This window comes from Pleurodeles waltl, chromosome 1_1, assembly GCF_031143425.1.
Source record: "Pleurodeles waltl isolate 20211129_DDA chromosome 1_1, aPleWal1.hap1.20221129, whole genome shotgun sequence".
Taxonomy (NCBI): Eukaryota; Metazoa; Chordata; class Amphibia; order Caudata; family Salamandridae; genus Pleurodeles; species Pleurodeles waltl.
In genome coordinates, this window is record NC_090436.1 from 877,279,777 (window position 1) to 877,296,619 (window position 16,843).

The 16,843-nt window shown below is 44.7% G+C and overlaps 1 protein-coding gene across 8 annotated transcripts in view; it reads left to right on the plus strand.

Annotated features, from left to right (window-relative positions):
* Window positions 1–11,793: 11,793 nt before the first annotated feature.
* Window positions 11,794–16,843, plus strand: part of TLE1 (TLE family member 1, transcriptional corepressor) — a 109,427-nt gene continuing 104,377 nt past the window's right edge. For 3 of the 8 annotated variants that reach the window (XM_069230047.1, XM_069230039.1, XM_069230019.1), the window contains exons 1-4: window positions 11,823–12,295; window positions 13,003–13,103; window positions 14,436–14,499; window positions 14,585–14,629. In XM_069230047.1, coding sequence (XP_069086148.1) covers window positions 12,272–12,295; window positions 13,003–13,103; window positions 14,436–14,499; window positions 14,585–14,629 — 234 coding nt within the window. In that variant the 5' untranslated portion in view covers window positions 11,823–12,271. Of the gene's footprint in view, window positions 12,296–13,002; window positions 13,104–14,435; window positions 14,500–14,584; window positions 14,630–16,843 lie in introns of all 8 variants that reach the window. The other 5 variants (XM_069230005.1, XM_069230025.1, XM_069230044.1 and 2 more) reach the window with 3 other exon arrangements.

Here is a 16,843-nt window from a genome sequence, read left to right on the forward strand (position 1 = left end):
CAACTTCTCTGCCCGTTGAGAGTGACCACAACTCCTGATTATTTACCACTCATAACTAAGTGCTCTGCTCTGGTTGGTATGGCCTGCCATCTGCGGACCGTGCATGATTTGGTGGCCTGGGCCCCTTGCACCCTACGGTGACCATCATGCAGATACTGAGCATGCTTCTGGACCACCCATGGGAGTTCGCTTCTTCCCCACTCTGCTGAAACCTACCTGCATGCTGCTGCTCTAGCCTATCCAAGCCTTTGGGGAACTCATCCCACAGGTTGCTGGCCGGGGCCGTGCAACCAGGGTTAATAGAGCGTGTATGAAAATAGGGCTGTGCACACTCGGCACAGCCTAACACCCTCCTGATGACATTGATTGCAGGCTGGGGGGCAATTGAGTCGTTTTGGGGGGTCCCTTCCACTATCGTTCCAGTTTTATAGAGTGCCTGATCATGTGGCACCCGCAGGGCCTGGCCTGTGAGTGTGAAGCTTGATCTGGAGCCTGGGCTTTGACGGTCACATCACTACTGGGGACAAATACGAGGCCCATTTCTATTACGTCAACGACCCTCATTGTTAGCTACAATGTGAGCCATACCATATGTGACGCCCTAGAACTGCCTTGTATAGTAACGTTAAGCAGTATCCACATACCAAGCCTTAGCTCCTAACCGTGTATAACGCTACCTGTGCATTATAGACCACACTGCACTGAGAGATACGGATCACAGAGCTAGTGGAACATAGCCAACAACAGGGGCTCCACCTATATGCAGTTCAACAACCCAGTAACTGAAGAGATGCACAAATGATGCGCCCCTAACCCGGCCCTTATACATCAGTATTTAAAACAGGTAGTTTCCATTGCTTGCTGGTGTACTGTGACATACTGCAGCCCCTTCTCCTGTATTCGTCAGCAGCCCACATGTGCTTGTCTTACCACTCATGAATGTGTTGTGGGTGAACACCTGGCCGACCTGGTGGGAAGCGCGTCAGAGTGGACCGTAATAGTGTTTCCTGCCTTTACGACCTATTGGGGCAGATCACATTCTGCTTGCACAGCCTCATATCTGCACCACATCAGCCACGTGAACTAACCTGTAGTAGATACCACATTCCTGAACACACTACCATGGGGTGCACAAAATCGAACAAACCAACACAACCACACGACTTAGAATGCTCCCTACGTCCGTTAAATGGCAGTATGGCCTTTGACTCTTCAGACTGTGTCCCGTCTACACACTTGCCACCCTCCCCAGATAAACTGGATGCGGTACTTAAAGAAATAAAGGACTATAGAGCTGCCATTGAACATTGCATTAATGCCTTGTCTACTGATTTGGGGCTCCTCCGGGATGACCATTACAAACTCTTGGAAAACATCTCTGAGATAGAGACTGTGATATCATCATTCACTCCAGTATAGGCATCCCACTCCACTACTACCTCTGACCTCAAAAAGCAGATTATCCTTCTTCATGACAGACTGGAGGACGTGGAGGGACAAACATGTGGTAAAAAAGTGAGAATTATAGGAGTACCAGAGGGAACAGGGGGCTTGAACCCAATGTAACTAATTGAAAACTGGCTTAAAACAGCAGTGGCACCACAGGGACTTTCTAAATTGTTTGCTGTGGAGTATGCACAGTACATACAACTAGAAGCCACCTCCTGGCGCACCACCTCGCCCCATGATTGCACGCATACTCAGCTACAGGGACCATGATACTCTTCTGCAGAAATCCAGAGAAAGTACCCCCATAACCATGAGTAATGCAACAATCTCACTCTTTCCAGATTACATGCTGGAGATGCAGAAGAAACGTGCCTCATTCACGGCAGTCAAAAAACAATTATGCGTAGAAGTCATAAATGATGCCTTGATGTTCCCTGCATGGGTGAAAGCAATACACAGCCAAAGGACTGTTTTCTTTGACTCTCACCATTAATCGTGGGACTGGCTGCAACAAACTTGTCCTAAATAGTGTCGGCCTCCTCCTTTTAACCATCCATCCAGAGTGAAATGTGGACCACCTCCCCGATGTGGGCAGCGCCCACCGGGCAGGTGAATATCGGCAGCTGGGCATTCTCCTCAGCAGACTCTGGAGGGTAGGAGAGCCGTACTGGAAATAGACTTCAAGGAGCCCATGCAACCTTGCTCTGTGCAGCAGCTCCTCATCTGGCAATGAATCCAAAGCTGACTCTAACAAAAGCATGGTGCTGTTCCCTACTGTGACCCCAAACAACTGATTTATTGACCTAACTTATACCATTAATGATAAATATGTTCTCTGTTCAAATGTTGCATTGTCTTCATATTCGAGCTGTATGGTTTGGAGCGTTGACCACACGTTCTACTCTAATTCTTTTTTCCATGCTGAATTACACACTAGGAGTCTCGGGGTACCTAGTCGGGTTGTGGGTTGTATACACGTCCAATGTATAGTGGTGACTGGACCATCCCTTTGTTAACAAGTGATTGCCAAATGTTTTACTTTTATATTACCCAATGTTCTTTTTATTTTAATCTCTTGGTCAAACATGAAGTTTTGCTCGACCTCGTACTGGGGGTAGTTCATGAACTGGTAGTTTTGTCTGCCTTACATGTCAGCACACATAGAAGTGTCAAGGACATCCAAACATTACTAAATTGTACGCATGGCATATACACCACAGGAGTATAAAATAAACACATGCAATGTGAGGGGACTAAGATCAATACCCAAAAGACACAGGATCCTATCACAATTACATCGCCGAAAGACGAACATAGTCTGTTTACAAGAAACTCACCTCACTGCCCCAGAGGTCACAAAATTACATAACAGATGGGGGGATCAAATATTCGCCATAACATTGTCGGGATTTGCCCGTGGAGCAGCTGTTTGGTTGCGTGTTGGAGTTCCCTTTGAAGAACTAGAAGTAAAGACTGATGTGGATGGAGGATATGTCTTTATTCATGGATCATTAGATGGGGAAATGCTAATTATGGGAGGCATCTTAGCACCAAATAGTGACCAAGACCTATTCCTTTAGCGAGTTTCCCCCATCCTTGTGGCATGGTTGCACCTCCCATGGCTGATAGGAGGAGAATTCACTGCGGTACTCGATATTGATCTTGACCACTCCCATCCACCACACACTGGTGCAATCAAACAAGCTGCTGCACTAAAACACTGGGTGACCAACTGGTCTTTACTCAATGTGTGGAGAGAATGTAATGCATGCATGCGTGAATATTCATTCTTCTTCCCACACATAACCTCATACTTGTTTAGACTGCATGCTATGCACATCTCACATGAGTGGGAAATTTAATGGAATGACTTATCTAGGGAAGACCCTTCAGACCATAACCCATTGGAGGTAGTAATGACCTGGGGCAAGACTCCTATACCTATTACAATAAGACGTATGCACCTTGCTCTCTTAGAAGATGCAGTGTTTCGCAATACGTTTGGTACAGCCATTGGCACTTATTTTGCAGACAATGAGGGATCCACTTCCTCATCACTCATTGAGTGGGAGGCATTTAAAGTAGTAATGAGAGGAGTTTCGATAGCTACCAACACAGGGGCACGACTATCTGCCCTCCAAGACTTGAAAACAGGCTTGATTAGGTCCTTTAGAACAAGTATGCAGTACAAAACTCTACACGGACGGCAGATCTGCAGAATGCTAGAATTGAACACGCAGAAATGTTAGAGAGACTTAAGCTCATACACTATAAAACATACTTCCATAAGATACACTCGAGGGTGACAAAGCGGATACTTTGCTAGCTAACCTAATATGTCATTCTCTGTCTCCTACCCTGATACTGAATATTACATCTCGTTCTGGAACCCTATGCACCACTCAAACAAACATTATTGGGGCATTCCGCTCATAGTATACCGAGCTTTATAAACTCAAGCCTGCCCTGTCAGACACAGAAAGACACAATTTTTGGCATGTCCTGAGGCTCTCGCAGATTGCACCTGAGGCATCTGAATTGTTGGAGTCATCCATCACTCCAGCAGAAATAGGAATAGTAAGAAAAGAAATGGCATGCAACAAGATACCTGGCATGGACGGCCTACCCGTCAAATTTTATCACACCTTTGCCTCCCATCTAATCCCAAGCCTTGAAAAATTATATAAGACCTCCCTGGAGAAGGGCGCCATACCCACGACAACTAAACAAGCCCTAGTTACTTTGCTGCTCTAACCAGGGCATACTCCGGCAGAGCTGTCCTTATACTGGCCGCTCTCCCTCCTAACTATGGAACATAAAATTCTTGGTAAAATATTGACAAGCAGACCGCTTCTACTACTGCCATACTTGATCCATGTGGACCAATGGGTGCTCGTACCACGACATAGCTTGTCACTTAATATCAGGCGATAATACCAGTTGAAGGAGACAGCCCATACTGATTTTTCGGAAGCTGTTTGCCTCTCACTAGATCTTCAGTAGGCATTTGACTCATTAGATTGGGATTACATATTTACAGTTCTTCACCTCTATAGTGTACCTCCTATCTTCTTTCAATGGGTTAAGTTATTATATACTAAACCTACAGCAAGGGCTAAGACAGGCCCAAATATTTCTGGTGAATATGAGATCGTTAGAGGCACAAGACAGGGATGCCCATTATCCCTGCTATTATTTGTTTTAGCTATGGAACCACAAGCACATAAGATGTGCCGTGAGGCAACTCCCTGGTATATCCCCAATGGCCCACAATTCCATGCCATCTCCTTATATGCAGACAACATATTTATTTATATCTGTAAGCTCACTATGGACTTGACACCGATCGCCACGTTCATACATACCTTTGGAACCCTATCTGCCCTCCATATTAATTATTCAAAGTCCTTTTCCTTCCGTGACACTTTCCAACAGGATAGAGTACACATGGGAACACAGACTATACCCATTGCTAAACACACCTTCAGACATCTAGACATTCAGATCTATAGGACCCCTATGGACCTTCTCGATGGGAATCTCACTAAGGCCATTGCAGCACTGAGTGCACAGGTGAAATTCTGGATTACATTGCCCATATCAATACTGGGTCATTGAACTGTCTCCAAAATGGTTATGTTGCCAACATTGCTATACTTTTTTGTGAATTTGCCAATCTATATCCCACATAGAATGTTTACCACCCTAGACTCAATCCTTCTTGACCTGATATGGGGAACGGGAGATGCTGAGTCAGCCTCTGTAAGTTGCAGCTGCCATCAGACAATGGGAGACTGGGTGTTATTGACTTTTGAGCGTATTGCCTTGTGGCTTTCTCACTGGCTTGCTGGGTCCCACCTGCAAGAAACAGATTACACACAAGCTATGTTTAAAGTGGGCCACCTGCATTTTTTACTGCTGCCAGGAGTGTCTCACCCTCCTAGCCTTCCTCAGCTCCTTCGCATTGCACTTTTGTATGCAGGGAAGTGCTTTGCGCTACCTATGACGTTACACCGTATTCACCGAACATCCCATTACATGGCATACTTACCCCATTAGGCAGGCTCTCACTTGCGGAATTAACACCCCGGGAGAAAAAAGGGATAACCATGGTGGGCGATCTCTTTGAAAGGGAGTTGCTGCTATCCCACCAAGACTTTACATAACTGTAAGACTTACCTGATACTTTGTTTATGACACATGCCCACATCACGCACTATATTTGTACATATTGGTCCTCAACAGGCTCTGAGCCAGGCACACACGCATTATTTTAAGCAATTTGGTTAACGGGTATGGGTCGACACTTAGTCAAATGTATTTACAAGGGATTGCGATCCAACTTACATATTCAAAAAAAACAGTGGGAGACAGATCTTAACCGTGTACTTCAGGACAAAGAATGGAATTTCTTGCTGGGATATCCCAAACTAATACCTTGCAACACGAGGTTCAGATTTATTCAATTTTTAATATTCCATATGGCATACCTCAAGCCCTTGAAATTAAATAGGATCTTCCCCACACTTTCCCTCGGCTGCCCACGCTGTAATATAACCGAAGCAGACCTATTGCATATGTTATGGTCATGCCCCGTTTTACACACCTATTAGGAAAAAAATAAAAGAATCTCTGATATCCCTCACGGGCCGATACCCAAGGGACATGGTGGAGCATTGTATCTTGGGACTTCTCCCCAGGCCCAAGAAGCCCACTACAAAAAAATGCTTTAGAGACTTAGGTCTCGTATTAGCCAAGCAACATATTACACACCACTGGAAATCTTCTGCTGCACCTCTAATATCTACCTGGGGAGAAGAAATTTGGAAATGGGGATCAGCAGGGAATGCTGCACTGGGCAGAGAGGAATACAGGGGTTTACACATGTGCCTGATAGCAATGGCATGGGATATCCTCATGGAACACTTTAGGGCACAGGAGGAGGATAGAGATTAACACCCCTTAGACGAAATACTACTGTGCATGTAAGGGGTGCTTACCCTATGGCCTTGCTGGCCCTCTCACGTATTCAGCAATATTGATGTATAATACACTGTTATCTGTCTTATTTATTGTTGTCGACCTCTTCCTTTCCTTTTACCAGATAACGTATGCATGTACTATGCAACAGACCATGTCAGGCTTAACTAGATGTCGTGGAAGTATATGTCATGCTCATGGACATGTTTGTGCGTCTGACTTTAATAAGTAAACTTACAAGGGATGCAAATATGTCGATGAACCTTTTGACTCGCAATTAAGATGATCCCAACATAATTCCACTACATGCAGATCAATAATCAATAACCAATACACAATATCAATAATCAACGACATTAATAATCAATAGTCAGTAATTGTCACACACCATGACCTTTCAGTCATGAATAACCACACCTTTTAGTAAAAGTTAGAATATTTATTTCCCTATATTAACAATGCTAACGTCAGATAAATTAACCTCAAAACCAAATGATACACATAGAGAAAAAACACTGGCTATCCAAAGTGACGGAGAAACGTAATCTAATCAAAGCTTGAACTATTACACATTCTAAGGTTACAGTACAAATTAATAACAAGAACAATTTTGCAAACGACATCACATACAGGTAGCTTCAGCAAAGAAACTTATCAAGCATCATTCCTTATTAGCAGATTTTAATTAGTGAGAATCCTTATCTAACACCAGATTAGCATCAGCATGTTGGGCTTCATGCAAAACAATTTAGTAACACAAATTTGGAAAAACATCTAACTATGGCTCTCGCAAAACAGTGCAGTTGGTACCTAGAAAGAAAAAGCAAATATGCATAACAGACACATAGGTACAATTAATATCTCTCCTCAATTGGATCTGCAAGACAAGATAGTCTTCGTCATCAGGACATGTCGATCAGCAAGGCATCAGGATTCAGCATCAAAGTTCAGAAAATGCAAAGACTTAAAGCAATAAAGGTAAGCACGTCTCTTGTTAGGATGGAAAAGAAAACATTGACCTTTCAGCCTGCAAGAAAATGGGCAATGGGCTAATGGCAAATGGCAAAATGCAAAATGCTGGTCTCCTCGCAGTGCAGTCCCGTTAAGTTAAATTCATCAAAACTATTTCCCAAACGCCTATTGGTCAAAGGCTCGCATGTTCACACTTTGTCCAATAAAACTAAAACTCCAAATTTATGAATTCTACCATTACTGCGTTCACATGTCGCAGATTGGTTTTGCCTGCAATGTCCTCATCATCCGGCTCGTCGGGTAACAATATTGTTGCTGCTTCTACTCCAGTTAGTGTCTCCATTGTTCTCCTCCTGAGAAAGTCAGTCTTCACACATTATGTTACATTTAGCAAGAACAGCATCTTCTAGCAGTTGGTTCTCCTTAGAAAAGTTTCTCAGCTGTGAGCAAATTTATACAATACAATGGAAAAATCACAGTTTAACTCTCTAGGACAGCCATTTATTAAACGTTAAGAAATACAGCTTGACATGAGGCCTGGCAAGTAGGCCAAGACTTTTGCTAAGTTAAGGCCTACAACTACTAAAGCTAATACATAAATGCATAACCTTTAATATGACATATTACTATATTAGTCAAACATATGCTCAATATTTCGTAGCATTAGACTATTAATAAGTACACTTCGTGAACATTGGTGGCCACTCATCGTAATCAAATGCGTGCATTATTTTCCAAGTTATCATATTTTCTTACACAAATCCATTATTTAGAATACATGAATACTCATTAATATTCTTTATTAGAACACCTGTGCTAGCAGACATGGTTAGCCCTGAAATATTGCATGCACAGAGAATAGAATGCCAATGGTCACAACTATGACTTGTATCAACCAAAATAGTGTTGATGGATGTATTTGCTTATAGTAACAGATTGATGATAAAATCATTATTCGAAATGTTTCCATAATGTAGAGCAACTATTGTCCATGTGCTATTATAAAGTTAACAAAGTATGTTTTAAAAAAGTAATGTAAATGTATGTATAACCCTTCTGGCTATCACTAATACTAATATGATAACAATCATTGATTTTGCAGCTGACTATAATTCAGACGGGCTCCATACTAATTCCCTTATACTACTTGACCCACTCACAGTCCCATAAGCCTGCTATAGGTCATGTTTATCACCTAGTACTGCATCAGCACACAACAATAAACAACATACAAACTGAACAGGCATGATATAACTGAAGAGGTCTGTTTTATAAAGGCAGACCACAAAAAGACTCTAATTTAAGCGATGACTACAGATTTCAACTAACTACATGCTTGGACCGCTCCTTGACCTCTCAATGGCAATCAAATAAGGGATTATTGTTATAAATTCAGTCCCCAGCAGCCCACAATACCACCTCTCTCTCCAACTAATGACTTTGCATTATCATAACAAACCAAAATCTCGAAATGAGCAATCACATGAAGTAGCAAGTTTAGCAGACTGTGATCATAAGAAAAACTATAAAGGGGCCTGTAGAGCTAATTGAAGCTGCCAGTTTACTAGAAGGCGTAAGTTGCGTGTCTGTCTCCCACACTTCTTTAGCCATTACACTCTTATGCACTGCAACCGATAACATAATAACCGCATCATGAGAAACATAAAAAAAAATCGAACATACAATCAAAACAAGGACAACACCCTTCCAAGTACACACCCTACCTGGTGTAGCTTTGAAACTATTTAGGCAAGCAATTCAGAGACCCACACACTACCCTTCGGGGTGTGGAGAGATAAGCACTAGATAAATGTTACAAGACAATCCTGTACTGGATAGCTGATTCAGCAAATCAATTAGACAGCTTTAAAAAAAGGTTTGAAACCATTCCCTGGAGTAGTTGCTATTTCATGTCTACATCCAAAGGGGAAAATACCTGCATTAAATCGCAGTGACGCAGAGATTTTAACCAGCAGAACCTGCTAGCGCAGGTGTTTTAATAAAAATTACTAATGAAATGTTTATGTAGTTTGAATAATAAGTTTAGGTACAAACTGTAATAATGTAGAAAAATAATGCACACATTTGAAAATGTGATCTTGAAGAATGGCCACCAATGATAACGAAGTGTACTAATCAATGATTAATACTTATGAATTATTGAATATATGTTGGACTAATGCAGTAATATGTCATATTGAAGGTTATGAATTAAGCTTTACTAATTGTAGGCCTTAACTTAGTGAGTGTCTTGGCCTATTTTGCCAGGCCTCATGAAAAGCTGTATTTCCCAGCGTTTAATAAAAGTTCTGACCAGGTGAATTAAACTGTGAAATGTCTATTGTATTGTTTAAACGTGCTCATAACGGAGCTTACCGTGTGAACCGACTGCTAGGAGATGATGTTATTGCTAACACAATATTTTATGTGTAATGTGTGTGAGACTGACTTCCCCAGGACAAGAACAATGAAGAAACTGACTAGAGTAGAAGCTGCAACAATATTGTTACCTGACAAGCCGGATGATGAGGACATCGCAAGACGAACCAATCAACAATATGAAAACGGAGAAATATTAGAATTCATAGATTAAGAATAGTCATTTTAATGGACAGAGTGTGAACATATGATTAACTGACCAATAGGGAATTAGGGGATAATTTAGGTAACTTTAATATAACGAAGCTGCAGAGAGAGAAGACAGTTCAGTCTTCCTTTGCCTCCATGCAGTCATTCTGCCCTTGCCTTCATAGGTAACTCACTCTTTCTGAGAGAAGACAGTTTACTGCCCATATTTTCCTGACCGAAAGGTTATTGCTTTCTTATTTGTCTTTACTAGAGACGTGCTTAACTTTAATGTTTAATGACTTTGCCCTTTTATAATTTCTGATGCCGAAGCCTGATGCTTTGCTGATCGACTGATGTCCTGAGGACGAAAACTGATTCTCCACCCTGAGGATAGGTATATTCTGAACTGTGATTACCATGCATATTTGCTTTTTCTTTCTAGGTACCAACTGCGCTGCTTTTAGAGTGCCATAGTTAGAGGTTTTTCCAAATTTGTGTTACTAAAATATTTTGCATGAAGCCCAACATGCTGATGCTAATCTGACGTTAGTTAATGATTCTCACTAATGACATGATGACAGAGACTAATGCTTGATGGATTTCTCTGCTAAACTTTGTCCTTCATTGATGCAGCCCACTTTGCTATTGATTTGCCCCATAACTTTAGAATGTGGTGTTCAAGCTTTGATTAGATTTTGTTTCTTTTGCCTTGGACAACCAGTATTGTTTCAATATGTGTTCCATTTGATTTTGAGATTAATCTACATGACCTTAGCATTGTTAATATAGGGAAATAAACATTCTAAAAGTTTACTAAAGGTGTGGTTATTCATGACTGGAAGGTCATGGTGTGTGACAATTACTGACTCCATTGATTATTGAGGTTATTGATTACTGATTATTGTGTATTGATTATTGATAATGTATTGGAGCTATGGTAAGAACATCTTAATTACGAGTCAAAGGGTTCATCGACTTATTTGGGTCCCCTTGTAAGTTTACTTTTTAAGGTCCGGTGCGCTAACAAACCCTACAAAATAATATTTAGCTTAAAAACCTGGAGTCTCGTCGAAATAAAAAATGTTGCCATTAATTGGCTCGGCAATCGAGCAAAATGCAACATATTATCATATCTGTTCATTGTCGCAATCCTCCACTCCTGTACTCCATTCAATTTCAGAGACTTCCTCGAGTTCAGGAAGACTTCTACAGTGGCTTCCCTCAGCCTTTACTGAAAAGCATTAGGTAGAAAAACTGATTTAGTCTGAAGGGCGAACAAAGAACGTAGAAAACCAGATCTCAGAAGTAGGACATTCTCTTCTAAAGACAGTTGTAAGGCTTGGGCAAATGAAGCAAGGGGGAGAGGGTGGGAATCTGGATGATTTATATATTTACAGCCCAGCAGCATCTGGCCTATTGTGCGCCGACCCCCTCCTCTGGTTAATGAGCACGGCCTGTGGGAGAAAGAAAGCCTCTGAGCACTTCCTCCACCAGCGGGTGAGGGAGGCCGAGTCTGTCTTCGCTTTCCATCACTCCATATCCTCTTTTCGCGTCCCCACGTTACTTTGATTGACAACTTTGAGCAGCCCCCGGCTCGCCTTTCTACCGACCTTCCTATTCTGCCTGCCAATCAACTAGCCCAGTCTCCCCCCTTATTGGCCCGTCTTGGCGTCCCACTGCAGGCAGTCTTGGTGAACCTCCTTTCCAAGAGCTGCGGAGAGAGAGATGATTGGCCCGTGGTGTACACTCAACGTCAGGAACCCACGTTGGACTGGACTACCTCTAATTGGCCGACGCGCCCCTGTGGGCGGGCCCGGGCTTCGGGGAGTGTGAAACCGCGTGTGAATGCGGCCAGCGCCGGAGCCGAGCTTAGGAGAAGAGACATCGACGCGGCCCAACCCGCCCCGCGCCCAGGAGGTGGACTCGTGACCCCTCGGACCCCCCAATCCACTGGACCGCTTACGCGTCGTGCCAAGGAATTTAATGCTCCCGTGGCTGGAGTCCGGTCGCTCTCTCGTTGGATCTTTCGTATCCCGGATTTACTTGACCCCCTCCAGGATTTAGGGTGCATTGAGAGCCGGAGGCTGGCGACGGCATGAGTGGAGCGGGGCGTCCCCCCGCCTGAAACCCCTGCCCCGGATACCTCGTAGAGGACCCCTCCCCTTTGTCTGTTGGTCGGAGCTCCCCTTCCCCCCCGCCCCCGGCCGGTGTTCCGCTCTCCCGCGGTCGGTGGTTTCCGGAGGTGGGTTTTGGTAAACATTCAAGAATTGAGCTGCAGAGGAGCAGAGGGGCGGCCGGAGCCATGTTCCCCCAGAGCCGCCACCCTGTGAGTATCGCACGTGTGAAAAATGGTGGGGTGAGGGACCCAAAAAAAATTAACACTACGCTCATATCCACGGTACACACAAAGTTATTCCATGTCAATCTCGCCCTGGTCCTTTCCCCGGTGTGCTTTTTCCTCCAAACCCAAGTTACTTTACCATATGCTTATCCCTTCCTTGTGAAGTTCTGGCTGTTCTCTGCATGTGTCACGGTCTTTCCACATAAGTCTCCACCTGTCCACTGCCCGGATTCTCTTATCCGTAGGCCCTACTGCCGTTCACCTCTTCCTGTCCTTTTCATCTGTACCGTGTGGGGGATGGGAGGGTGGTCCCACTCCATCAGCGCTTCTCTGACTCAGTGTGCAGGTTGTGGTGGATACACTCCTCAGGTGGACCACTGGGTAGCTGATCCCTGCCGTGGCATGGGTGCTGGTGGCTAGCAATATAGCTGATCCCTGGTGTGAGATCTGGTGACTCCCTGTGTAGCTGATCCCTGCTGTAGGTTCTGGCAGCTCACTATGTAGCTTGTCCATGCTATGGTGGCGGTGGCTCACTACGTATCTGATCCCTGCTGTGGTGTGGATTCTTTGGCTTGTTTGTTGGGTCTACTCACCAGTGTATCGGGTGATCACCATCCCTACCCCCGGAACGTACTGCCAGGCCTGCCCTGGTGTCTTGGTGAAGTTGTTGTATGTTCTGCTCCCCCCCTCAGACCCCGCACCAGGCCGCCGGGCAGCCCTTCAAGTTCACCATCCCGGAGTCCCTGGACCGCATCAAGGAAGAGTTTCAGTTTCTGCAGGCGCAGTACCACAGGTGCGTATTCAGAGCCCTTGCTTGTTTTGTTAAATTCTGAAATAGCCCCCACACCCTGGGAATCTCCGGCATGCACTCTCATCCCTTCTTCTTTCTTACCTTTTACCGGTCTGGGGCACGTGAGGATGGGCGTTTAGCGGCGCTCCTGCCCCGCCTGTCTCTTTCACAGCTCCGTGTTTGTGTTTTAAAGTTCCCTGAGAGCAGTCAATATTTGCCTTCCATTTGTTACAAAGCCTCGAGTAGAGCGCGTCAGGTGGGTCGCTGTTTGCCTACGTAAGCAGATACGGCAGACAGTGCGTGGCTTGTGTGCTGAGAGGCCTCGAGCTTTTGCCTGTTGACCACAGGCGCTTTTTTCCTTCCTTAACACAGCGCCCTCTGCCCCTGTCGTTACTTAAATGGCTACAGCTTTTCTACGGGTCACCCCCACCACTTGGAGCCCCTGTGCCTGTTTGTGATTTAAGAGTTGGGATGATGTAAATTGACATTTTAAGACAGGATTTCACATGCCTGCCAAGCGAAAGCAGTGTACGTTTGTATAGGTCTGGGGTGATTGCCTCCTAAGGACACTCTTATTGTTGGACCTTCTGATGTATGTGTGTGATGTTCAACATACAGGTTAATTTATAATCGTGTGGTGGATTACAGTCCATTCTTAGCAATGGTTTGGACTGTTTGATGTACACATGACGTCATGCCCACGTGACAGTTCACCCTTCATCTGTAGAGTAAAATAGCAAACCGCGTTAGAAAACACTTAAGTGTCACTTTTATATTTCTGCTTTAATTTCCCATTTGGTTTATATTTACAGATAATTGTGCATTCCTTTTTTGTTCTGGTCCAGAAGGCTCGGTGCCAGGCATTATGTTCCACGTTTACTGTGTGGTACATTCCTATATATACATATCAGGTGCCTGCTTAAAGGTGTTGTTTGAGACACTGTAATAGACCCGACCACATTGTTACCGACCCACTACCCCTAAGAAACACTCCACAGAGCTCGTGGTGTTTACTTACTGCTTGAAAACCCGAGTCAACTTTTGGGTGTAAATTACTGACCTTGGTTACAGAGGTGTCGCCTGTAGGCACTTAAACGCCGTCCCCTAATTTTCCAGCCCTGGGAGTGGGAGGTTGTTTCGTAAGCACCACCCAGGGAGGCTGTGCGGGACCACGTGATTACCGGGGAGGGGGGTTCTCCAGTCTCTTTTGATGAGTACCTTCTGTGGACTCCCAGTTCATCAATTTATTAGCTACAGCTAAGCCAATCGCACAGTACCGCCCAGCTTGAAGCGAGGGCCTCTCCAAAGCACCTTATGTTTACGTTTTTCTTCTAGCCTTAAATTGGAATGCGAGAAACTGGCCAGCGAGAAGACCGAAATGCAGAGGCACTACGTCATGGTGGGTCTCATTCTTGCACGTGTTTCTGGCATTTACGCTGCAGCAATGGAGTGTTGTCCTAATACGTTCTCCATTATTTTTTCAGTATTACGAGATGTCCTACGGTTTAAACATCGAAATGCACAAGCAGGTGAGTTCTCGCCCTGGCTGTCGTGGTCGCAGGTGATGCGCATGCCTCGGCCGGCGCAAGGGCATTGAAGTGGCCCGTGTGACTGACTGCTGAGCACATATTTGCCTAGGCTGCGGTGGCGCAGCAGGTATTGTTCGCCAGTACTCTTTAAACGTCTTCCCGGGCTCAGTACAAACATGCATGTTCGGATTTGATATGCCGAGCAGAGCAAACATCTGCTGTTTGCTCTGCTTTAGAGAGATGTGGGAAAGCGCGTTTGTAGAAGGACTTAACCATTAATTGCTCTTTGATTACACGCAGAGGCGATAGTGGACAAAACAACAAAGACTGCCTTTGGAAGTTTAGTATTTTTTTAAAAGTTGTTCCTGTTTCATATCAAGTCCTGTTATCCCCGTTGGGCTGTGGTTGGCTGATTTGTACCTCTTTCAATTTTTGACACTTTTTTTTTTTATACTGATAAAAATTAACAGCGGACTTGGCACATTGACTCTCCTCAACCTTCCCTCTTGTAGTCTTCGTGATATTTTGTTGTTAGAACTGAACATAAGGTTTTTACACTTAAAACATATGGGGCGGCGGAACACGAGTGAGAGGGAAGCCCAGTCTCTGGCTTTATAGACATTCGCGCTCCGACTTCTCAGGACATGGGTGTGTGTATAACAAGCTGCTAGGAGTGGAACAGGGCACCGAGCCGTGAGGAGCGCTAAGTGATGGCTGCGCCAGAGGTCCCAGGATTGAGCAGTCACTGTGGAGAAAGCGTCAGTGGCGGGTGGTGCACGCTCCTCATCGGGACCGGGGGGGGGGACACAACGCGCCTCAAAAAGATCGATTCTCCTCTTGGAATGGATTATCTCTCGATGGAGTTGGGCACGTTTCAAGGTGCAACGCTCCGGTCCTCGCTTCTCGTGTTCGCTGTTTTACCAGAAACCCTTGTTATGTAACATTCAAGAACATTGATGGATTGCGATTGCACACAGAGGAAATTGGTTGGTTTGGTCTTCGCGTCTCACAGTATTAACTGGATTTGCCAGATTATTCTATTTTTCAATATAACTATATTTCATTCTATGCCATACTTTGCTTGTGGTTGCATCTTCAAGATATTTGCCTGTTTTAATTTTTATTATATGTATAAATATTGGTGTTTGTGCAATGACTACAGTCCAAACTAGGACCGAGAACCTAGTTTGGGATTTCCATCTTTGTGATCCGAAGGGCATTGCTTCTGCTTTAATTGGGTAGAACCGTTTTGCAGCAGTTCGTGTCATGGTACCTTCTCAAGCCTACACCTTTGTGGCAGTGTGTCCCATAGTGTTCTTTCCTCGTCTTTGCCCCCCACCGAGTCGTTTTTCCTTTTATGCACAGTGAAAGCCTATAATTTGAAGCAAAAGATGTCGCAGGCATCCTCGTGGGCTGTGCTGTAAGCGGCTCATGAAAGGCAGGGCCCAGTAACCTCGGCGGGAGGAAGAGGTGCCTTACATCATGAAGGAAAGGTGCAGGTCTCTGAATGCCCACTGCTAACAATAGGTGCGACAAGGCCTCCGGTACAAGTAATCATAACTCTCCTTGCAGCCAGCGACGCTGAGCCCTGGGGGTGGAGCCAGTCTGCGATTTATGCTTTTTGCTGACTGATCACCAGCATGGCCTAAGTGCTCATTATATTGCGGCGAGGCCTTTGCAGCTCTCATTACGTCTGACAGAAGTTCTCTCAGGGGGGAAACTGGCCATTAGCTGGACTCCTGACAGCCACAAATGATTCGTGCTTTATGGCTTATAACCAAATGCTAGCGAGGGTTCATCAGGGGACACAGAGTATTGTCATTCCTGACAACATCTTTGTTACCAGTGTCACTTTGATTGGGCCTCTGCGCGGAGCGCGCTGCGGCTTAATGGCCTGTCACCTGCTTGTATGGTGCTCTCTGTGAGGCCTTCACATGCCCCTTGCCTTTGATTTGAATGTATAGAGCAGGTGAGCTTTGTAGTGTTCAAGTGAGGTGTTCAGTCTACGTTGGCAGCGTGTGGTGTACCCAGTGGCTTTTGCTCCCCTATTGTCTCTGGCTCAGCTGTGGGCAGTTGCCTATGTCCAGCCAAACTGCACATCTCTGGACATGCTCACTGTTTGTTGTTTGTGAACTGTGTGGTGGTAGTTGTAGCACTCCCATGGATTGCGCTTAGTAGGAAGCGTGTGGGTTTGTAGTGATGTTTTTTGTATGG